The sequence below is a fragment of the Crocodylus siamensis genome, chromosome 2, assembly GCF_052110815.1.
Source record: "Crocodylus siamensis isolate JL-2025a chromosome 2, ASM5211081v1, whole genome shotgun sequence".
Lineage (NCBI taxonomy): Eukaryota > Metazoa > Chordata > Crocodylia > Crocodylidae > Crocodylus > Crocodylus siamensis.
Window position 1 is genome coordinate 69,180,986 of NC_143396.1, and position 25,950 is coordinate 69,206,935.

At 40.6% G+C, this 25,950-nt stretch overlaps 1 protein-coding gene across 13 annotated transcripts in view; it reads right to left on the minus strand.

Annotated features, from left to right (window-relative positions):
• Nucleotides 1-25,950, minus strand: part of TENM3 (teneurin transmembrane protein 3) — a 2,356,642-nt gene that overhangs the window by 195,047 nt on the left and 2,135,645 nt on the right. For 12 of the 13 annotated variants that reach the window (XM_090036139.1, XM_090036135.1, XM_090036141.1 and 9 more), the window contains one exon: nt 4,825-5,062. The exons of the other annotated variant lie outside the window; for it this stretch is intronic. In XM_090036139.1, coding sequence (XP_089892265.1) covers nt 4,825-5,062 — 238 coding nt within the window. The remainder of the gene's footprint in view (nt 1-4,824; nt 5,063-25,950) is intronic. 13 annotated transcript variants of the gene reach the window in all.

The following is a 25,950-nucleotide window of genomic DNA, read 5'->3' on the forward strand; positions in this document are numbered from 1 at the left end:
TACTTTTTGGAGGCAATCAGCCTTTATGCAAATTGATTTAAAATTCCCTCTGAAACGATTAACAAGTCTTTTCTCAGTATCTTAATCAATATTAAAAGGTACTGGTTTCACTGGATATCACCCTGATAAAATCACATTATTGTCCCATAGTACAAATGTTTCATCATGGGTGAACAGTTCCTACAACCTTCGCATTCTTAAATAAAGTTGTGGTCTAGTTTCCTGACTGCTTTTAACACAATACATCTATACAATCCTTTTTTATCACTTTCCCCTTTTAGATATTTTAGTGCTTTTATTGTTTCCAAGATGTTGAGGTATGTGGCAGTTATTAATTATTTCTTCAGCAATTACTGTTTCCTTTGCCAGAGAAAAATTAGCCAGATTAGTGATGTGATAATACAGTATAATGTTCCTACTTATTGTTTTAATTATAGTTGGAAACTGAGGGGAAAAAAACCCAATGCAACATTAGCATAAAACTATAAACATTGTATTTAGTTCCTTGACCTGAATGAGTGCTGAGAATGTAGTTCACGGTCTATCAAGCAAAATACGTTTCCATCTTTGCTATCCAATTACAATCTCACATTGTAAATTCAGCTAAACAGAAGGCAAAACTACTCTTTTTTGATTTAGAAATACCTTAACATAATTTTATTCAAAATCTACATTCTCAGAGCTGAAATCCTAGACTGGAGGTGGGGATTTCCTCATGCTCACAAATTTAACTAAGGAATTTAGGGCTTAAAAGTCCCCAAACAAAGCTTGAAAAATAGTTTCATAGTTTCTAGGGTCGGAAGGGACCTGAGCAGATCATCTAGTCTGACCCCCTGGCATGGCAGGAAAGATTACTGGGGTCAAACGACCCCAGCAAGATGTTCATCTAACCTCCTCTTAAAAACCCCCAGGGTAGGTGCCTGCACCACTTCTCTTGAAGTTGGTTCCAGACCCTAGCCGCACTGACCGTGAAGTAGCGCCTCCTGATATCTAGCCTAAATCTACCCTCTGCCAGCTTGTGACCGTTATTCCTGGTCACTCCTGGTGGTGCTCGGGGGAACAGTGACTCCCCACAACGCCTGCTGGTCCCCCCTGACTTGTTTATAACAGGCCACAAGATCCCCCCTGAGTCTTCTCTTTTGGAGGCTGAACAGGTTCAGGTCCCGTAGCCTCTCCTCATAGGGCTTGTCCTGTTGTCCCCTGATCATACGAGTGGCCCTCCTCTGGACCCTCTCCATGCTGTCAACATCCCTCTTGAAGTGTGGTGCCCAGAACTGGATGCAGTACTCCAACTGCGGCCTGACCAGTGCCGCATAGAGGGGGGGGATCACCTCTTTGGACCTGCTCGAGATGCATCTGTGGATGCTCGACAAGGTGCGGTTGGCCTTCCTAACTGCCTCTCCACACTGCTGGCCCATGTTCATCTTGGAGTCAATGATGACCCCAAGATCCTTTTCCACCTCTGTGCTGACAAGAGGGGAGTTCCCTAACCTGTATGTATGGTGCCGGTTGTTCCTCCCCAGGTGCATCACCTTGCACTTGTCTGTGTTGAAACCCATCCTATTCTCATCTGCCCACCCTTGTAGCCTGTCTAGGTCTGATTGTAGCCTGTTGCATCCTTCCAGTGTGCCCACGTCCCCCCACATCTTAGTATACTGAGACAAGAAGTCATTCTGTTTTCTTAAGAGATATAAGACTTCAAACTTATCCTTCTTTGTACACTTTCTTGAGATACATAATCAACTGGATTTACTTTAAAGCAGTTTTGTACTTTCAGATATTTAAATGAAACAATTTAATATTAACAATATTAAGAAAAACATTATTTTAATAAGGAATCAGAACTCGTGGCAAATATTTGCAAAAACTTTTTTTTTGCAAGCTTTTGGGCATGATCACCCTTCCTTAGGCATAGAAGAATGCAAAGATTTTAAATAAAAAAAGAATTATTTTGCAAGTATCTAGTTGATCTAACAACAGATATCACCTCTGCCACAAGTTCCAATTCCTTTTGCCTGTAGACCAATATGGCTACAAACTGTACCCCTTATTTTAATAATCATTTTCATACATTAATAATTAGCAAAGCATTTACTAAACTACAAGGTAAAAACTATGGAAACAAAACAAATGAGACACTGATGCCCAAGAAGGAATTCATCAAGGAGTAAGTACAGCCTTGCCACTTTACCCCTTCTAATGTTATTTTGAGATTGGTTGGTCACGTTGATTTCCCCACCAAATGTACTGTTCCTATACCTGATTTTAATCATAGGATAGCATAAGAAGAAGAGTCAAACAGCACATTAAATACACCAGGAAGTAATCACACAGGCTTTAAAAAATCAGAGGTTAAAAGAAAAAAAGGAGACGGAAGAGTTTTTATTTACTCCCCATGAAGATACCTGTGTTGCTTCTCCACAGTAGCCTCAGTAGGGTGTGAGACAGAAAGAAGGATGCATTTAATGAGAGTTATATTAGGCCCTCGTAACATTTTAAGGGAAGAGAACCCTTTATCTATAAAGTTTGGAAATCTTTGCCACATATTGCTGACCAGTTCCCTCACAGTTTATCTATGTAGCCTGTAACAGCAGTAAGCATCTTACACCAAAAACAACATTACAGAGCAGTAACAAAACTGCAAACTATTCTGTTATACATGAAAATGAATCCCTCCTACTAAAATATGTAATTAGAAAACCATTTTCAGAATGACAACTGCTGCAATAAAACTGGTGGTACAACCTTTCACTTTCCAACACAGCCCCCTCTCATGTTCATGTGCACAGGCCCCAAAACAGCCCACACACTACTGAACTACTCATCAAGCAGGCTGTATGTCATTTTTTGTCAGCTATCACCAATGTGAGTCAAAAGAGCTAAAGAGATGGTTATCTACATACAGTGATTCTCCGATTTTGCCGCTTTAAATGATAAATGTGGAAAAATCAGAGGGCACTGAAGCTAGCCATAAAAAAGAAGCATAAGCATTAGCTAAAATATTTGCCAGAGATGAAACAAATCAGTAGACGGAGAAACAGATAGAGAAAGAAACCTAGTACAAAGTTAATATAGTTGAAATTGAGCTAGAAATTCGCACTCCATAGGGGACCTTAACTAAAAAAAGGAAAAATCAATGACAAATAAGATGGGTTCTTCACCTCAAGAGTTCCAACCAAGTGAGTCTATTAGAGAAACTATAGTAGGGCTGTGTTGGTTTTTATGTGAATTTTTCACATTTCAGATCATGTTTAAAGGTTCAGGAACTGGATGTTCAAACACAGTTAGCTTTTGATCAGCAATATTTAAAAGATGTGATGACTCTACTTGGCAAGAATATTCCATTCTAGTTTGGGAATGGCATCCTAGTTTAAAGATGAATGTTCTTCTTTTTACATACACAATGAAAAATGGATGTCTGCTTTTTCCCTCGGCCAACCCCTGACAATTTAAGCAAGCATTAAGAATCACATCAGTGTAGTGGAGATTCACAGTGTGTCCTGAAAAGGCTGAATATCTTAGTAGTGAGCTCTTTGCTAATACGTAGCTGCTTATTCTACATGGAGATCTTTTCTTAATATGCTTAATACGTACTCTGAATGTGATGAAACCCACTGTAATCCTATCCTGGAAGAACCTAACTTCATAAGAAATATATAGCAGTGTTTAACAAAAGCCAGAAATGAAGTAGCTAGTCCTACTTTATTCCCAAAGAGTTAGCAGGAAATTTAAACAAACACCTGAAACCCCAGCAAGAACAAAATTACTGGAGTGTTTGCTTTTAGGACACATGTTTTGGATTGGTCAAAATCAGTTTTTGACTATTGTTCACTTCACTTTTAAACAGGGTGACCATACAACCCAGTTTGGCAGGGACAGTCCCAGACTTTGTAGGTTGGTCATAGCTAGTTGGTGAAAATTGAAATATATGTCCCAGAATTGAAGGGATGTGGGGCGCTGTCTAGCAGGGAGGCAGAAAGGCATAATATGGTCACCCTAACTATAAACATGCAATTAAATAGGCTTCAAAGAATAAACTTGACACATTTGAGAGCTATTTTACAAAACAATTACTGTCAACCACACTATCAGTATGCATATTCAGTTTGATGACTCAACTGGAAAATTACTTTTTTCTTGAATAAAAAAATTCTAAATGACAAGAGTGAATTAGTGTCGACTGATTGTTTGGAGAGAGTGTTAATTAATTACCAAAGGTAAATTCAGCTCTGTGCTCGTAAGTCCTACCAAAAAATCTTTAAAGATAAATCTTTTACTGTAGAGAGCATTACATTTTGTTTGCTCCCTTCTGTCTGAATGCCAATTATCAATGAGAAAAGGAAATGTAGGCACAGACAAGTGTAATAAGTTTGCTTGTACCACAAAACCATAAAACCTGAAAGTACTACCTTCTCTTAGACTCCTCCCCCAAAAGACTCAGATTACTGACAAAGCATTATGAGAGTCCCATAATGGCTGATCTGCACAACAGCATTGTCTGCCTCGTACACAGCCGACAAGGTATACAACGTGGTCAGAACAATCAACACCATTAAGAATTTTCCTCAAAATTAAGACACTTCCCAAGCCCAACTGCTATGGGATAGACATCACTAGGGACTGGGGTCTTGAGGAAAATGGATTCAAAATGTAGGCTTTGGAAAAGGAGCACTAACACAAACAGCTAAAGTGCCTTTCACTTTCAGAAGTCTTTTTTTTTTTTTGATTAAATATGTGGAAACACAACATCTTAGTGGCTATTTCTCAGGTAAGAAAATATTTTCTTTAGAACTGTTATTTTCTTATAGGTCCCTTAACAGTTACCTGCTTTCCAGTGGTGCATTACTGCCAAGGACCCAGCTGTCCTGCAGCTGGACCGACTCAGGTGTGGTTTGCAGCTCGGCGGGCAAAGCAGCCGGCGGGGCCGGACTCTGGTTCCTCCTATTGGTCAGGGAGTTTCTGTTAAGGGAGGTGATAGAGGGGTGATGCTGTGCTGAATGTTGCTTGTGAGAAGGTGGCAAAGGTTGCAGGGTCGACTGGCCTTGGTTATTTGGAGGTTGCTCTGAGAAGAAAGAAAATTGAAGTTTGTTATATATCATCCTCCCTTTTGCTCCAATCAAAGCAAAACAAGAAACTCCATATAATCCCATTGTCTAATATATTTGCATATTATTCTATTAGCAGTCATTTAGTGACATTCTCTAAGAGTGAGTTTACCCTTGATACACAAAGTTCTAATTAATATACAACAGATGGTAAAATTGCTTTTGGTTTTAATTTGTTTCAGTTTTTTTTAATCTAGTTTTATTAACACCTACAGAAAACAGCATCTGACAGATCCCCTAATGTGCCTTTAGATTTCAGCTTTTTTTAACAAACGAACCCTGAAATTAAATGGGTAATTTCAGTAGAACACAAAGGTTTTCGAAATGCATATAATCCCTATAATTATTTAATGGAGTTTTTTTAAGCTTTATTTAACTGCAATAAATTATTACAAGCTACTTGCTAAACAGCAGTAGACTACTCTAGTTTAGTGCATTTCAAATAAGGCAGATTTGCACTATGATCTGCTAATAGATGCTAAGTATTCTTTAGCAGAAGGTCACTCTGTGAAGCAGATGTTGCTTCATGGATATTTAGCAGACTGAATCACATCTGATTACAACGTCAGAAGACTCATATACTTAATGACCGTTACATCCATTAGAACACACGCAGAACAGATTTTCTAATTTCACACTATGCGGTAAAACTACATTTTGGAGTAAGTCACAGGTGATCAGAGATTTGTGCCATCAGAACAGTACAGGAAATACGTGGTTCCTAAATGAAAATACCAAGAGTGTATAATACTTTTAAAGCTAAAAACACCTTCCCCAACTTGGCCCCCCCCAAAAAAAATCCCACACACCAACAAGAACCAAACAACAACAAAAACCAAAACAACAGAATCTCTCTCAAAACCACTATATATGCTAGCATTTTAAAAACCCATTTCATATCTTCTATAAATAAAAGTCAGAGGTCAAAAACTGAGATGTTTTATTTCTAAAGAGCTGGGAATAAAGATATTCCTGACACATTTACACAAAATGTGTCATATGTAAGCTAGTTAGCTGCTGAATGCGCTTGGCTTCAATACATACAAATTTCCAATTTTTTATTACGTGTAGTTCAAAGTGCAATCTGTTTCAACTAATTTCCTCAGCTATATTATTAATATAAATGTATGTATTAGAGTAGTAGGCAGAGAGGCTATATTTCCTTGGTACTGTGAATACCAGCAGTGATTCTTAAATGGAGTAGTATGGTCTTCATATACAATTCCTGATGTGCTAGAAAGGAATATAAGCCTGTAATGGCTTGAAAACATATTACAAAACCCATAATGCAGAGGAATAAAAATGGAAAAATTTCTCTAGTGAGACTACAACTCAATTATTACTGTATGTTTCCAGTAGTGTCCAATAATCTATATAATAATGATTTAACAACAAATAATTTCTCACCCATATGAACATTAGGCATGGTAGTGTTATCCTGACACAAGAAAATACAGCCTTATACCACTGCATTTTTTCTCTTCAGTGGATCACGTCTCCATTTTCAATGAAAAAGTTTATTTCTTTGCTGCTTGCATTATGCTCAGTGTCTACATTACAATAATTCTGAAATATGCCTTTTAGAGAATTTAAGAGTTAAACTGTTCATAGAGTTTACACTGAGGATTTGTCTCTACTAAATTCATGAGAAAACTTATCATTGAGATGGCATACAATTAATCAGCTTTGTCTTTACCAACACCAGCGGGTGTCACTGCATTTGATTAGAATTACTATGGATGGCTTTAAGGGATATTTCAACAAGTAAACTATACGATAATGTAACAAGCTTACAGTGGCAAAGATTTCTTTTCAAGTCAATCTAAAATTTTATCTATTTTAGAAGTTAATTATCAGCTGGCAGAGAATTAACTAGGATCCCTATAAATGTATATAAAATGATTCTTTACACAACAGGAAGCCATAGTACAAGTACATGAAATAAGTCCTTTTCTTTTACTGAATAAACTAAACTGGTGTGCTGTCTCATGAACCTTGTCTATCTTCCCTGCACAACTCCTCTTTTTGATTGCTCTACCAGTCTAGCACTGTTCTCAGGCACTACCTTGCCATGATGAGAGACCCTTCTTCTCTGCAGCATCTATCATCTGAAATATGAATCTGCTATTCTTTTCTTCATCAATTCACCATCTCATTTAAAATCCCACTTGAAAAACAGTCTTCTAATCTTTGCTTTCATTTCTCTCTCTCTCTCTGGTATTATATCCAGTTCCCTGCTCCAGTACAAAGAGCTCCTCTGTAATAGAAATTATATGATTTTACTACTCCGGAGAGGGGCTTATTGTGCAAAAGATGCAAAGCCTGCAGGAAGGTACCAGACTGTAGCATGGGGCTGCCCAACACTTCCAAACCAACCTCATGGGCCTGAGCCACGAAAGACTTCATAAAAGTTACTTCACCATTCTAAAGATAGACAAATATGCTGCAGCACCACAAAGTACACCATGCTCCTGCCCAGTCCGCTGCGCAGACACGCCAGCTAAGTGCCTGGGCTCCAGATTTGAGCCTAGATGTTTTGCTTTCATCAATTCCATAAAGCCTTTTGTAAGATTACATATATTTTGTAATGTATAAATTAGATGATATACCCTGTTAATCAGTATAATTAAAAAGGTATGATGTAACAAAGGGCTAGAATGTTAAGGACAAGACAACTCCTATAGCCAGATTCTCCAGTCCATGGATATCAATTTCTGTCTTTAAATATATACTGTCACGATTCTTCTGTCACAAATTCTCTAATAAATAATTCAATTTTTATTTTACTGATTTGTGAGGAAAATGTAAACTTTATAACAGTGATATTTGTGATGTGCTATTGTTAGGGTCAAGTCAGTTTCCATTTTAATTCTTATTTTCAGAGATGGGCAAAATTAGTTTTCACTTTTAGCTCTGCAAAAAAGGTGCTACATTAAGGCGTTTTACAATAAAAAAAGTCTCCTGGCATCACAATGAAATTGTGATATATTACTGTTGTCATTTTCCACATATAGAAACTGAAGCTCAAAGGTTAACTGCCTTGCTCAAGGTCACATAGGAAATCAGTGTCAAAGATGGAAAAAAAAGAACCTTGATTTTCTGGGCATCGGATGTACAACACTAGCCTCCCTCACCTTTTCCTAATTAAGGTCTTGAAGCAGACTGACAGAATCTCTGTGATTACTAGACCATGATGTGGATACAGATTTGTTGAGCTCTGTAACCCTGGAAATTACTTCTGCAGGGAGGGAGAAAACACTGCTGCTCCAGCCACAAATGGCATAGTAGATAGTATGCAGCTCCTCCCTTCCAAACCAGCTTGTAGTATATGACAATCGTTCTCTTGAGAAAGGTACATCCTAATGTGGGTGAGCCTTCTTCACCTGGTTAGTGAAAAATCAGTGGCTGTGGGAAGAATTTTGATATGGCTGCACGTAAACATGCTCAATGACTGACAGTTCCATTCTGAGGGTAAATCAGTGAGAAGGAAAAGGGGCAATGTAGCTTGAAGATTGCAAGCACAACTGGGTTGAAAGGCAGCAGATACAGAGCCCCATTATGAACTTGGGCCTTACCTACATGTTGCAACAGGTTTTTTTAAAAATCAGGTTAAGCTAATTAATCCTATTCAATTGAGTTATGCTGAAATGCTTGGATTACACCAAAATAAGCCTAATAGGCGGTTGCAGTGGTTTAACACAATCCATTTGAAATCACTTCTACTTAAACTTGTGCAATCTTTTTTCTTTACAGTGGCTGTAGTTAGACCACAATAACCCAATTTAAGTCCTTCTCTTATGGAGGTGATTTGTGCATCAATAGTAAATGCAGATTGGTCTAAAAAAACCCGCTGTACTAGGGTTGCTCAGGTATAACTGAGAAAATTTGACCCTTGTGCTGTATTTGCTGCATAAATCATCATCAGATAAAGCTGCATGTCAACATATGTAAGAAACTTTATAAATTTGTATGAAATGGAGCAGAAAGCTGTCTAAATATAGTTTTACTCATTTTTCAAAACATATTTAAGTAGTTGTTTACCCGTGGGAGCAGCAGTGAAGCAAAGCAGCCATTTCAATCATGGAGGTAAATTATATGTATTCTGTAGTCTTCCACAAAACCATTTTCTTTTTCCTTTTTCAAAAACTAATTTACATTTAATTAATTTTATCATTTAATTGTTGCTGAATTTAAATGGGATATGATAGAATACAAAAATATGCATATGGGAAAGTGAAAAAGAAGATAGGCAGAGACAGAAAGATTAAAGTATTTTAATATATATCATGTATGATAACTACTTAACACTTTGCAGTTTGGGGGTTTAGTTCAAGGAGGATGAAAAAGACAGACCAAATATCCAGAAGAGAAGGTAATTTTTTAGACATCTTATATGATACTTTCCATAACTACTGGATCACTAAGACCCATCAACCAGCAATTCACCTGAGGGAAAGACTATGATTTGCATTTGATAAGCATTAGGATTTTTTGACAGTGTTAATTACTGTTAAAGAAAAGCAGAGCTTCCACAACAAACACAAAACCATAAACCTGCACAATGGATATGTAGAATTTTAGAATGCTTTATATTTCAAAGAAGAAATATATCTGTGAAAATAATTAACTGTCCAAGCTAATTTGTCTATCCAACATTTTCCCCAAGAAAGAGCTCTTGTGGAATTCTGGTATGGTGGCATCATCAGATGAATACCTTCAGTACCCATCACAAATAAATTATTAGGATGGGATAAGTGTTTCAGAAGATTGGTAATGAGCAAGACAACCCTTCTTTTTTAGGTCATTAGTCTGATTCCCACCCCAGGTTGCTAGTGATCAAAAACAATTTCCATGACAACTTGTTTGATTGTCTAAATAAAGTAGATCAATAGATTCAAAACACTGCCTACTTGGCAAATGGCCACACCACCAAAAATCACTACCAACAAAAGGGAACAGCAAAAAGGCTTAAAAAGCAGGCCTTTAGAGTTTACTGCTCGCAGGCTGCAAACAGACATTGCCTTTGTTCCATAATAAAAATGTTTATGATGGCACAAAACCTCAGCAAACAGATACCTTAGCCTTCTGCCATGCCACAAATGCACATTTGTGAGCATGATGATTCCTAGTCATAGCTGTGCTTCCTTTTTGCAGCTGGTGTCTGTTTGCTTATTGTAGGAAGGGGAAAGAAGCCTATGGCTACCCACATTCTCCAGCCCTCCCAGGCAGATGCTCCTGCAGCCTCTGGGGCCCAATCCTGCTTGCCTCAGAAACCTACCTGCAGCGGATTCCTGTGGTGCGTGTGCCACATTGGCACACCCCAGGTCAGGGTGTGGCACCCATGGCTACTGAACCACAGGATTGAGTTCCTAAAGCCCCAGGAGCAGCAGGTGCCTGACCTGTGAGACAATGGTCACTATGATGATTGTAGATGCCAATGAAGTGGATAGATTCTGGCACAGTTGATCTCACTCCAAACACAGTGTACGTGCAGACGTTACACTGAGATCAACCCTAGGGTTAGAAGTTGATTTAAATGCCGATCTGTGCAGACAGAGGAGGTTCAATTGAACAAAAAATGGCCAGCCCGATCTAAATTGGCTTACCTCAGGAGGTGATTGGGAATGGTCAGCCTGACATAGCGAATGTCTGCACGTATTTAGAGCACAACCTTGGCACTGAGACAGCCCAAATGCTTGCCCCAGCCCCAGGGCTGCACTCTTTCTACTCCTGCCAACCTGACTGGGCTGACTGGGGCACCCTGACTTTAGCTCCTCCACCCACTGGATGGGCACTTCCCACAATGGCACACCAACCTCTCCCTCCTCCCCCCACAGAACTGCCAACCCCAAGTTACTTACACTGGGTTACTGGTATGATGCTCAGCATCAGTGACCATTTCCACACACCACTCCCAATCAATAAACACATGGCTTAAAGTAATCTGCATGTACCCAGAATGTCTGTTCGTTCCCACAGAGACCAACAGGCAGCAACCCCACTCTGCCTCCTTCTCCCCACCCCATGTCAGAGTTGAGGGAGGCTGTTAGCATTACTACTGCCTGTGCATGAGGTGTTCTGCAGCTAAATAAACCATTCATGCTACAAAGCTGTTGACCTGGGATCACCTTTTCTGAGTGCTTAATGCATTTAATTAATTAAAGCTAGAAGAAATAAAATCATGAATTTGGTTTTTTAATGCACTTTACAGAAAATGTCTATTCAAATGCTCTTTTACATCAATAACACCTATCCATTAATTGAACTCTGTATCCTATTAGGCTGGGGTTCAGGTGGATTTCCTTTGGTATTTATTTCTTTATTCTTCAGCTACTACTAGAAATGACAGCAATGTTAACCTTGTGATTAAGAAATCTATATGATTACTTTTGTTAATTTCTAAGGGCTTGTTCTAGCCTGTCTCAGGCAAGAACAGGCTGATCACATCACACTCGCATGAGACTGTATTGTCTAGTGTGCCAGAGAAGTTGCTCTAGGCTTATCCTCAACACCTACTTCGTGGTCATCTCCATCTTTTCTAGCACTAGCTAGTGCAGCTATATGAACAACTCTCAAGTTATCTTCATCATAACTTCTACTGTAAGTACACTCTCCTGAATGACACAGGGATCTGTGTCATTGGCTTACATGATACGAAAAAGCAGGAACAGGACTGTGGCACAGGAGGTACTTACTGTTCACCACCCTCCCTTGCGCTACGCCTTATTATCATCTTCAAGTTCCAAAACGGTCAAAATCATATTTTAACTTTCCTGTTAAATGCATCTGACTCTTTGGTGGAGATGAAACAACTTATTAGCTTAATCACTAGTAGATCTACAGACTCTGAAATTAACCCACTGGCTCTCTCTCAGGGAACTTGGCTGTGCTGCCAGCAGCATGCTGAGAGGAAAACGGGCAAGTACATTTTGATCAAGCTCTGCATCTTTATCTTGTGGGCATCTATATTATTACACTATAAAAAGGGAAAAAGTCATACAAGGATCTTGATCAAACCGTACCAGTGTTTGCCTTCTCATCAGCACACTTGTCTATATGTTGATGTGCCGTCAAGCTGCCCAAGAGCAAGTGGTTACTAGTGAATTTAACTGCAGATTATGCACTAGAACATTTTATTGCTTTATATGTGGCTCAAAAAAAAAAAAAATCAACACAAAATCTCATTCTTATTCTATGTTTTTTCTTAAACCTAAAAATTATTTTGGAAATCTACTAAAACATATTTAAAAAATATTAATTAAAAGTGCTATTCTTATGTAAAAGGAAGAACGGCCCATTCCATTACAGATACCCCTGGGGCCCCTTAGCTTCTTCTGCAGTAGAATGGGTCATCCTTCCTTTTCCAAAGGAGCCATATGAAGGCGACTGTAGTACTCTCAGAAGTGTGAACTTGTGTCTCTACATATAGGAAGTATAAGATTTATGATACAATTCTAAAGCATCATTTTAATTTGATTTGTTTTCCCCTCTTTCATTTATACATTATCTGGTTTGTCCATTTATTCAAAAAGGGTTTTTTTGCCATAAATAGCTTTGTATAACAACTCTTCCATGAGATCATTTAAGGACAAATATAAATGCTAAAAAGTTAATATTCTATAAAGAAAGATGTCTCGTCTAGTATCTTTTTACTACCACCTTATAGAGCCTATGCATTAATTTTTAAAAATCACTAAAATGCAGATTTTTTAAAAAAATCAGTGGCATTTTTAAAAGAAACATACCAGAAAGTTATATACCATCCAAAACACATGTCTGTACAGACTAGTAAAATAACTATATTTTATGGCATATACTTCGAAAATCTGATTAAGATAGATGTCTTCAGTTCATAATTCTTCAATGTCATGTTGTCATAGTTCCCATCAGCAAGATGTTTTAAAGGCGTTCGATTAATATTGCATGCCAGAACTGAAATTACATCCTTTGTCGTTTAGTTCTTAATGGTGCAAGTGATATCTATCAAGTAGTGTTTTATGAAGCGCGTGTGATTTTTATTACTGGCTGTTTTCACAAATCTTTTTCAGGTTTCAGAAAGACTCTTTGGAGTTCACAATAAATATGTCCTGCGGTTTACAATCATCCTAATTCTCAAAATTCCAGTGAAACATGGATTACTCTGTGTTCATTAATAAAACAAACATCTTAATATGAATTGGTTTAATCTCATCTTAATTTATTATATAAAATAACAAATGTATTCCTTACACATGAAATCTGTTTATCAGAACTACCTCTAAGAAACAAAAAACACAGGAGGTTGCATACCAACTTATTACATACTATACTCACGATGTAACAGCGTCAGCTCACCAAGCCTTAAAATCTGGCTTGTTACTGCCCTAATTATTAAGCTGAAGGTGACACACATACACATAAGTCTTTCCAAGCAATATATGCACTTGGCCCAAATTCAATGGAGCCTTTAGTCTGTGACCCACATCCATGTAAAACAAGATAAAGACAGCCAAAATTGCCTTCATTTAATACACATTAGGGACAGCCAAATCAAGCTATAAGTGGAATCTCTGGGCAACTCTTTATGTTTAACTGAAAATATATAAAAGTATTAAACTTGGGGGAAAACACAGACACACCAGATTTACAATCTTTTCTTGTCCATGTGCACATAAAACTTATCTTATTCCATGTCAAATAAGGTAAATACCTTAAAGAAAGCAATATGGTCCACCACAAGGTGGACAAACATTTATTTCACAGATAGTAATGAAGGGAAAGCAAGGGGATTTGTTTCTGAAAGGTTTATTAAACATTGTTTCCACTCTGCATTGTTCATTGTGGGAACGAAACCAGCTCACTTTTAAAGCATTTTTCCATTAGCTGGAATCGATTCTCAAAGCATTCCAATGCATCCACCTCTAGCCTGAATCTGCTCCTTTAACCCCTTCTAGCCAAATGTAACAGGTGTACAGGGTTATGACCGTTAAACACAACTCTGTTAATTTAAATACAGAGGGATATTATACCCTCTATTGTCTACAGCAGGGGTAAGAACCTTTTCTGGCTTTGCGCCAGAATGACCCACCCTGGGTCAGAGGTGGGAAAGTGGGCACTAGAACCTGGCTGCCACCAACACTTGTGTCCAAAGCAGCATGGGGAGAGCACCTGCAGCCCGTGCTTCTTCCCACGGTGGCACGTGGAAAGTGACTGCAGCTGAAGCCCCAGCCGTGGAACGCTGCCAAAGTCTGTAGTCCTATGGGCTGCAGGCCACAGCCTGCCAATCCTTGGTTTACAGACAGATATTCCTGAGAACATGGAAAGGGAAAGAGCTAAAGCTGCCAATATAAACTGACACAAAAGAAAGCAGATAAACTGCCTACTCAAGGAGACATTTTAAGTGGAAAAATCAGAATCTTCCATGTTTAAGATGGGTTGAGAATGACTTGATCACCACTGTAGTCACAGTGAAATAATGATAAATAATTTTAGCTTTAGCGAGAACCAAATCAGGACTCCTGTAGCACAGGAAGAATTTAAGCAGAAGGATAGATCAAGAAAAGTTTAGAAATAACATTTAACATAAATGGAAATTTAACTCATTGGTAGAACAGTGCCTCAACAAGTAGAATCCTGCTAAGAAAAGGAATCTTTCGGTGCAATACTGGCTCTGTCTTATTTTTTTAATAAATAAATACAACTTGTATGGCACTAACTATTCATTGAGTGTGAAGTATGGACATACTACACACTGTCATACTGTACACACGGTCATCCATTGATTAAATCACACAACAGTTATCATAAGCATTCGCTATTCTTGCTAGAGTTATTTTAGAACTTGAGGTTTTATGATATCAAATAGATTCAAATGGTACCTTCCCATCTGTTTATTTCTGATTATCATAATAATTTACCCAGGGGTCAAACTAATGGTGGGGTGGGGAACACTACCTCATTGCAATACTTTACAAACTTTGTTCACTTGAGGTACCAACATGAAATGGAACTCATACTGTGGAAATGTTCAAAACATGTTAACGCAACCTTTGCTCTGCCAGGGTGGGACTCAAAGGTGTCCAGCTGGGCTCCAGCCTTACCGCCCTCTCTGGGATTCTATGTCCCTTAATGGACTTCTTGCAAGTGGCTCCCCTGATGTACCAGGGAGTTGGCTGCCAGTTGGATTATATTGTGCATACTGTCATAATCTGATCATCCCTTTCTTTTCCCACATGCTCATATAAATCAATGAGAAAGTTAAGTAACTATGGTCAGGCTTTTGTTCATTTTTGTAGATACCCAGCAGAGATCAGAAGAGACAGTTCATACTTCTTAGAACACCAGGCATCATTGCATTAGATATGTATAGAGCCATAGTCTGAAGTCTATCTTTGAAACCAGACACCTAGATTTTTTTTTTTTGATGGAAAGGTTAATTCTGAAATATAAAGAGACAGATTCCAGGAAAAAGTACTGTGCTGCCAAACCACTGAAAGAGGGCCTAAGTGGACCCTCACAAATATGAGAATGCAACAGGCCCATAACATAAGGTTCAATCATTTTGATCAGCATGTTTCCTACTCTGTTTGTCCATTATCTTATCCATATTTTAAATGTAGATTTCAATTTGGCTCCAAATTTTGGGATCCCTGGATGAAATAAATTTAATGCTTCAATTAATAAATGTGGGGCAAAATCCTAAATCAGGCAAAATTCCATCTATAGCATAAGTACGTATATACTCATCTCATAAAACTGACTTAATGCCTGAATTAAGAACTTCCTACTGGCTCTAGTTTACTGAGTCATTACTTAACATATTGTCTATCATTTTCAAGGGTTAGATATTTTTGGTTCCTAGTCTCTATGGATAGCATGAATACACAATGAGCTTTTATTTCACGTCACAGTTAAAAGAAACATTATCATTCTCTTATAAAAATGGGTTACAGTTGGTACATCACAATCTTCTAATTCAGGGCTGTTCAGATGGTGTCCTGTGAGGAGTTAATGTGCAGGCCCTGGGGCCACTGGTCCCCCTTTCACTTTGGCTGCTGCAGCACCTGGCTTCCCTAGGCTCCCCCTTCCTTTCCTGACTTTTCTTCCAGGGGGGTGGGGGGAGAGGGGGAGATATGCAGCCCAAGGCACTGCAAGAGTCCATGATGCAATGCAGCAGGGGAATGTGGAGTCAAGGAGCTGAGGTCAGGATGCTGCCCACACATGTGGTGGTGCAGTGGTCTGGGGGCTACAAACTGTAGACACAGTGCACAGCTGGGGGGAAACTGCATGCGGTACAGCAGGGGGTCTGTGGTCCAGGGGCCCATACTTCAGGTGAGTGCAGTCCCTGGCCGCTTCAAAGTTGGACAGCTCTGCTGGGTTTTATCCACAAACTGCCAACCAAAACCAGGATAATGAAACAAACAGGTACAAAGATGGTTCTTTGTTAAAACAGGAAATATTCTGGGCAAAATGTTGATGCAAAATCATTGAACAGAGTTGATAAAGGTGTTTGGATCCCATATGGGAGATCACAGCATCATGGCCAGAGGATATTTGGGGTTTCAGCCAATAGACCCACCATATACAGCTCCAGCAGTAATCATCCTTCCTTAAGGTAGCCCACTACACAAACTGAAGCTACTACACTGACTGCCTGTTGTAGACTGTCCCGGAGGCTGGGGTGACACTGGGAACTCACCGGCGGCAGGAGTCGACGCCCCAGGGAAACCCGCACGGCTCGTGAGCCGGCTCTTCATTCAGCTGCGGCCGGCCGGTGACGTCACCGTCGAACGCCGGCCGGTGAAGATAAAAGCAGCGGCAGCTGTAACGGAGGCAGTGGATGGCCCCGAAGAGGGAAATCCTTCGATGGAGGAAGAGGAGGGTGAGGCCCCGTGGTGTCCTGGGAAGGACGGGGAGCCAGAGCAGGAGGAGCCGGACAGAAGGAGCCGGCGGCAGCTTCCAGGAGTCGGCGGCAGACAGGAGGTGTCTGAACTGGATAGCGGTGAAGGGAAGTCACCGTGGAGGACCCACCGGAGCCAGGTGCATGCTGGGCGCGGTAGGGCAGCAAGGATCCCTAAGGAGGAGCCAGATCGGTGCGGGGTTGCCACTGGGACCGCGGGTGCCAGAGCCTATTAGAAACATAGGTCCTAGGGACTGAGGGTCTGGAGCCAGATCTGTAACTATAGAGGCTCGACCTTTTTTGGTATAGAGAAAAGGGGTAAAGGAAGGTGGCAGATGGGCAAGAGGAGCCACGTGTCTCCTCCTCAGGGCCAGCTCCAGAAGGTGGCATAAGGCCAGGGTGTAGGGGTGGTTGGAGCCCCGTGTACAACCGTTGGGTGGACCTGGGCAACGAGAACCCATTAGACGACTCCCCCCCATTGACGATACACCAAGACGTGGCAGGTGAGAGCGGGGGCGGCGACGCGGTGAAAGAACATCTGCTTTTCCCTCAAGGGTCCCGGGGCAGAGCCGACATCCGAAGGGCGGTGCCGTCAGGAGCAAGCAAGGCCTGGCGGGCACACAGACAAATTCAATAGCTGCTATGTAGTAGGAGAATTCTTAACTATTCCTAGTCCCTGTGCGCCAAACCCACATATTCCATGGTGAACATGGTGAACCCGTATGCTTACTACCGTACACATAAAAGAAAGCTACTTTAACTCCAATGAGAAATGCACATTATTAATAATTAATGAACAATCACAGCTGATGCAACCAAGTGCTGTAGCAAATTGCTCTTCTTGGCAAAGAATAATAGCAAATTGCCTTTTGAAAGATTGTGAGCTATTGCACTTGTCATTTGCTGGTATAGGCTTGCTGTTCCTAAAGAAGCAGTAGAAGATAAAATGACACTTATGTTTAAGTTCATAAGAAATACAGGGCATGATCCTGCCTGCCTGAAATCAACCCGAGTTTGCCATTAACTTATTAGAGCTAGGAATTCACCCATAGCTTTTTGCAAGCATACTGATCCACTGGAGCTACTCAGAGACTTTAGAACAAATTCACTGTGTGGTAATCAAGTTCTGGACAAGGTCTGTGTGGGTGCATCTATGTGAAGATAAAGCCACAGTAAGATGATCAGTGAAAAAGAGGACGAGAGAGGACGGAGGCAATACAATACAATATAGAACTCTTAAGCAGAAATAGGTGAACTTGTTTTATCTAATTTGAACTCATGCAAATAACAAGGATACCTGTACTGGTTTAGACTGAATGAAAAAGCAGCAGGATTAGTGTGATGAAAAAGAAAACTGTGATAAAATATGGTAAAGGGGAACTGGGAACGGGTGCAGCTAATAATATTGAGAAAAATGCAAAAGAAACAACCAGAATGGTTGGGAGAAAAAATCTAAGAAAAAAAGATAACATGTACATTAGAGGGTCATCTTGAGCCAGTGAACCTTTTCTTGGGAGCAGAAGGGTGCCATCCCTAATTTTAGTTGCTTTTTCTCATCTAAGGCAAGGCCTCATCTAACATACTAATGCTAAAAAGACAAAACTGTCATTAACTTCAGTGGGCCTAGGATAGGGTCCAAAGTCAAAGACAATGACATCTAAATAAAGCAGATTTATATATAATACGGTACTTTTATGTGTTTTAATGAAAACATAAGAGTGAAAAGATGAGAAAGGGAGAAAGAAAGAGAGGGAACTGCACATCTAAAATAGGATTTAAGCCCTTTTTTTCCTTCTGAAAGTGTCAGAAAAAGAAAAGAGGAGGAGGCCCCCACAAGAGTATTTTGAAGAGCTAGCTATTGTTCTCTAACAACTTTAAGTAAGCTTCCCAAGCTAACTGATGAATCTGAACATTTTTTTAAGCATAGGGGGAAAAGAAAAGCAATCTCTGTTTCTGACAGATCCTCCTTGTTCCAATGACAATCAGGGATAGTTAGATATCAAGCCAAAGAATAAACCATGTTTTCAAATGACGTTCTAGGTTACTAATAAATTTGCCCTCTAGCTTCAGAGACTGATACAGTTGGTAATTCTCAAATCAGATACAAACTTCAAACAGTATCAATTCAAACAAAAACTCATCTTTCATCTGGAATCTGTTTTCATTCACATCATTTGGAACATTTAATAATGAAATTACCTTTACCTAGTCACTTAAATAAAGCAATGGCAATTCCAAATGCATCAGTCTGGGGACACAAACAACTTGTTCACATGCAGCCTGTGTATATATATTACATGTTCTGGGAGCATTAGCAACAAATGATGTGAAGGATGAAAGAATGTACTACAGTAGAAAGGCAATAAATCAATCAATCTCTATTAAGCAAAAACAAAACAAAAAATTCCCAAACAAAAAAAATTAGTTGGCTGAAAGTATCACATAATATTTCCTTCAAAACATTTGGGAAACACGCAATAAATATACAGATCCTTTACTACTTGCATTTAATGTACTAGGTTTTTGTTTGTTGGTTTGTTTTTAATCAAGACGAAGGTTTTTGCTGTTTCTTATTTATATTTCTACAAGTTTGACTAGGTTCTCATTGTGATATTGTTCTCAGGTTGTCTCCAGCAGGTGAATTTTAAAGGCCAGTTTGAGGTTAAGCTTTAGGATGCTTGAGCTGAGTTATAAACAAGTGCGGCTGAACCATGTAATACTAAGCCTTTTCTTTTACGGAAATTCTTCTAGTTGTCAGGCAAAGACTGACAGAATAGATAAAAGGTAAAGACATCACAGCTCAGGACTAGTGTTTTCAAGCATCAAGCTGGGTGGGGCATGCTGGAATGCTTTCACACACACACACACACACACACACACACACACACACACAGACACACAGACACACACACCTCTTCATGCTACAGTATGAAAGAACTAGGTCTTACATGCAACATCCTTCTCTGCAAGCTTGAATTCTTGCCTTCCAGACAACTACTCTGCTAAAAGATAGTCCACTTCTTTTTCTAGGGGAAGTTAAACTGATTTTTCATGATTCTCTACCCCCGGTAGAACAAAGTATTCACATGCTATTTCATACTGACACAAAGAGATACCTGATAGCATTCTAAAAGCTTGATTTCTTTTCAATGTCCTGCTTAAATAAGTATTCCAACGTGCACATAGTGAGAGAATGCTTTTTAATCTAACTTCTACCATCCTGGTGACAAATTTGGAGCAACAGCAGCTTCCTTGATTAGGGAAGAAGATAAAGCACATTACATAACTCCTAGGCAGAGCTTCTTGACCTACAAAGGAATGGTACTGACGGTACCAAAGGGGAGGGAACCCAACACAAAAACATAAAAACAGAAGATAAGAATAAGTGAGGTTCATTCCAGCCTACATTCTGCAGTCACAGGAATCCAACTGCTTAAGAAATGTCCATCCAGTCCTAACATCTGATCCCTGCTTAGTGTCCTCAGAGAATCGTGTCTGCCTAGTGCCCCCAGTGCATGATCTTAACTCTTGATCTTGCCTGAAGTATTACAAAGAAAAAATTCCTTTCTTTTGCCTTCCACTCTAACCTTAATGGTGATGACAAGTAACCAGCATGTGGGAGGGATGTGGCTAACATGGGAACAGATGGTCTCAAACTGAGACGTCTGATATTTAAAATGCTTTTGTAACTACTACTGGTGGTTAAAATGAAATTTAAGGCAGGAGAACTATCTCGTGGTAAGACTATGGAAGAGGTAATCAGGAAATCTGTTTTTATTTCTGGTTCTGCTAGAAATGTACTATATGAACACAACCTTTTCATGTTTTAGCATTCCAGTCTACAAAATATGCCAATAATATCTTCTAAACTCATCAAGAACTGTGAAAAATAAATTAAATCTTGGAAAGCTCTTTCATGTTCCCTAGTTAAGACGTATATGGATAAAATTCACATAGACATGAAGGGGTTGCAAGAAGGTTCTCTGCACCACTTAAATCCTGCTTTGAACTAAAGAGAAATACACAAATGAGATGGTACAGATGCTGGTACTGACCTGACCTCTATGACGAAAGAAGTGGAGGATACCAGCGCTCCATGCTAATTTGGTCCAACCCCACCACTCACCCAAAGTCTACTTAATACGTTCTGTGAGGGTGTGTGCATGTGTGTGAGATTCATTCTGCTTTGGCCCTGAATCCCTGTGGAACTTTCCAAATAAAGCCTCTAGCATCATAAATGTTTGCGTGTTAAAATTGCACCCTCCAAGTGCAAAGTTTCACAAGATAAGTACACTGTCTTTCTATTAATACATCAGGATGTTCTGTCTTCTCCAAAGATAGGCAAAGATCACAAATAACATGACCTTTTTCAGCAAAAACCTACAGTATATTTAATGCATTGCTTTATATTCTCATGTGAATTAAACCTGTTAAAACAGAGATTCACAGTTTGGAAATACACATTTTTTAAAGAATAAACAGAAATAAATGGTAAAAGTCTAAAAGTATAATAACTTCAAAAGACAGCAATTTCTTTTTGAGGGCAGTCACGGACAATTAGCAGTGTGTGATAGAAAGTTAAATATTTAAATAAACTCCACCAACTCCATTAACAATTGTAGGTTATTTATCATAGCATTTACTCAGAATATCAAGATAATAGACTAGCTGCAACATATTTCTAAATTTGGTACAAACAACATAAGACCCCTGGAGATAGGAGTATATATTTTAGTTCACCCAGTTGTTTCATTCTTCATTTCTTTTAATCTGCTGATTATATTTTTACATATTTCTCAGCATTCAATAAAAAAAACTCAAATAATCCTATTATTTTCTCAGAGTAAAGATAAAGCAAGGCTGTCCCACTTCCAACCAGCTGGGAGCCACACAGCCTGCAGGCCACACAAAAAATGGCTACAAGCCATGGGGGCTGCCCTCACCACTGCACCATGGGCATGGGTGCTCCCCCTCCCATCATTGCTGTACTGTGCGCCTGTAGAGGCACCGTCACTACCCTGGACTCACCCTCCACTTCCTTGCCCTTGGGAAAGGGACACGAAAAGGAAGCTGGAGGAAGTAGGGGGAGCCTGGAGCTCCTGGCTGCTGTTGCAGTCGGAGCAATAGGAAGAGCCTTAGGCAAGTAGGAACCTCAGGCCTGCAACTTAATCCTTTGCAGGCCATATATGACCCACAGGCCACTAGCTGGAGAGCTCTGAAATAAACAAAATCCACTCAGACTTTCAAAGGTTCAAACTACATTTTGTAGGTGCATGCTATGAAGGACTTTTAAATGCTTACATACCAAGTAGTTAAGAGTGTGAATTAACAATCTGGATGACAGCTGTTTCACAGGTTACTGTAGAACAGTGGTTTTCAACTTTTTTTTCATTTACGGACCCCTTTGGAGGTATTTTGAATGGAGGTATGGACCCCTTGGAATTATAAGTATGGGTATTCACAAACTTCTGATTGATCATAGTCATCTTTCATGGACCCCTTAGACATGGTCTGAGGACTGTCAGGGGTCCACAGACCAAAGGCTGAAAACCACTGCTGTAGAGTGAACTTCAGTAAGGGGTGGGAAAGGTAGAGTGGGGAAGCACAGCGAGAGAGTGAATGATCTGTTATGTTAGTCTTTGCGGTACCAGTCGAATTACCTACAGCCCTCAATTAGATGTGGAGACACTTCAAAAGATTTGGTTCTGACAACATATTATCACAGAGTTCTGTGAAAAGTAGTTTTAGGGAGAAAACAAATAACTTAATTGATTTAAATGGAATTTAAAAACAATTTCAGGAATGTTGCATATGGTCTCAGTACCACCAGGTCCACAGGGAGTAAAGGGCCGACCCTTGCTTGCTTTACCAGCTGAAATGACCACCCAAAAAAAAATGGGTGGGTCTATCAGATATAACATTTTGACACAGGTTGTCATATACTTTCCGGCAGCTTAAGAAGGATGATATTAAGGCCCCAGGCAAGAGTATATTCTCTGACCAACGGGGAAGAAACCATCAGTAACTATATCAGTGGACAGTAATCTAATACTGCTGCCCATTGAACACTGACTGAGCTAAACAAAAATACATAGTGTTTTAAGTACATCAAATAAATACATATTTTCTAACACCACATGCTCCCAAATAAAACAAGCACCTTTTGGGAAGGCAGAAAGTAGACTGTGTCATCTGACTGTGTGACACAAAATAGAATAAATTCATCCTGAAAACACTGAGTGTCCAGGAAATGTGGCATCCCAGGAACAAGTAGGAACTTCTTGGTGTGGCAGGACAGCAACCTTGGAAAGGCCCCAGAATCTTGCAAGGCCAGTGGCAAGGCTGTGACTTGCTTACTGTAAACAGTTCTTTATATAAGCTTGCACATATAATAAAGTGTTATCTCCATACCAGGACCCCCATCAGGATATCACAGACTGATTCAGCAGCTCACTTACCCTCTGCCAATTCAGTGACTCTTCAGCCAAATTCTACTGCCTCACCAGCAGTTGCGACAGGGAAAAGTGCCAGCAACCATCTTGGTGTTCAAGAGTCACAGTGCATGTTTGCTTTATTCCTCCCTATTTCTATCCAGTGGAGAAAAAAACCATTTCTCTGCTTAAGACATACATCCCAATTCTGGAAAGCTAATTCTGGGGTGAAGGTGCATGTGATATAGGAGTAAATTTGGTACTGAGGTTTGTACTTGGCCTTGCTCCAGCGAATCCATAAAGAGATCCTTTTCCATTCGGAAGAATACATTTCTTTGCTGAAAAGGCTTATATTCTATATCAGGATTTTCTTCTTGTCCCTTTGCATGGTGCTTATAATTAATGCCTGAGTGCTGGCTGATTAAAGATGTTTTGAGTCTACATGGCAAACCTGAAGCAACAGGTCTGATCAGTCTGGAAATCTGACTGGCAACTATGTGAACAACTGCATTAAGTCTGTCAGGCAAGACTGGTTTGGCAAGTAGAAAGCTGGAAGGGTAAACATGACTTTGGTGCTCACCAGGGATCCTGGTTGTCTCCACTTAAAACTCCTAAATTCTCTGATAAAAATCCCAAGTTCTCTGATAAAAATAACCCAAATCCATGTTTTTCCATGATAAAAATGAAATGCCACTATTTATCTAGGTATCAGCTGAACATGTTGTTTTACTGGTATACGTACTATTTTAAAGTATTTTGGAAGGCTACCAGTGCCTCAATCACTATAATAAAATAAATTATAAATACCTATATATTTTGACATTTGATTTTGGCTTTTTATCATAGAAAGTTAAGAGCTCCTCCTGCCCCCTTCACTCATAGGACGCGGGTCCAACTTTGGCTGTCCCCCCACTGCTAAGCAGCCCAGATATGCCCATGCTGTTGCCCCTCCCTCCTGACCCACAGCCCCCTGGCCCTGCTGGTACCCCTCATTCCTGACTCATAGCCCACCATCCCTGCCAGTAACCCTCACTCCTGACCCACAGTCCCCTGGCCTTGTTGGTGCCCTTCAATCCTGACCCACAGCCTCCCCAATGCTAATTCCCCTCACTCTCAACCCACAGCCCTCCATTCCTGCCAGTGCCCTTCACTCCTGACCCACAGCCCCCCCCCAGTCCTGCTGGTACCCCTCACTCCTGACCCACAGCCCCCACACTCCCAGGCAGTAAGGAATGTGTGAGGTGGGTGTGTGGGGAAGCACAGGTGATGCATTGTGGGGGGGGGGACAGCAGGGACATGTGTTCCCTCCCAAATTTCTGTGCCCACAATGGGTTGAAGGGCTGCAGCCGGGCTAGACCAGCTCCAGGCAGGAGCTGCCTCCACTGCCCAGAGGGCAGCACCCAACTTGGGAGGGAGCACAGTACTGTCATGGCCACTGAGGCAATGCAGGACAGCAGCGCAGAGTTGTGTCCCCTGCTGCTGCTGGGCAGGCAAGGGGCACCTTACCTTGGTGGCCATGGCAGCATGGTGCTTCCACCCATGTCAGGTCCTGCCCACTGGGCCATGGAGTTGGCTGGTCCAGCTCAGATGCAGCCCTGCACTCCACTGTGGTTGCAAAAGTTGGGGGGGGCACGTACTCCACCCCACTCCCCTCACACACTGCCTGTGCCCCCTGTACTCCCATAGATTTACCTGGAGGGAGCTATGGACACTGGCCCCAACCACACTGCCTGGCTTCCACGTGCAGGTGTGTGCGTGCACATGCATATGACACCCCCCGCATCCCACTCGCCCCAGCCTCCAGCAGCCCCTTGCAGGCTGGAACTCTGCCAACCTGCAAGGGGAAACCCACCATTTCCCGAGTTCTTCTTCTCTAAAGGAGAAAATCCACAATCTTCCATGGCAAATGGAAAACCCAGATCCTTGGTGATAACCCCCAGGAGTAGGGTAATTGGTGACATGAGAGGGCTTCATTCCACAGCAGAAGCAAGGCATCCAGAAAATGATCCACTTAATGGAAGACTGCACACCTGGCATTGTTGTTACTGACAAAGAGAACTATCTGTGGTGTCTGCAAGCGATAGAATAACAAGATGGTGATGAACCTCCGAAATGACTGCTTGCTCAAGAAGTAATTTCGGATTCCTGAATGGTGCAAGGCCAAAAGCTTGAGCATCACTGCTTCTGCCACTGTCAGAGACAAAATACTGGGCTAAATGGACCACCGATCTGACCCAGTATGGCACTTAGAATATTCTAGTAGCCTTAACCTATGTCAATGATGCCATATCTTTAGCTCAACTGCTTCACTCTAAGGGGAAAAGAACAGACACTCCCTTACTTGTTTTTGTAACATAGCTGATGTACTGGCTCTAAGGGACAGAACACAGCATATACCAGTAGGATGGCTCTGGAGTAGTAGGAAATTTAGAGGAAGTGCCATGTCCTTTGGGTACAGGGTCTCCTGTATCTGCAGATGTGCTGGCTGGAACCCCTATCTGTCAATGATATGTCAAAGTTGAGGACACCTTTTCAG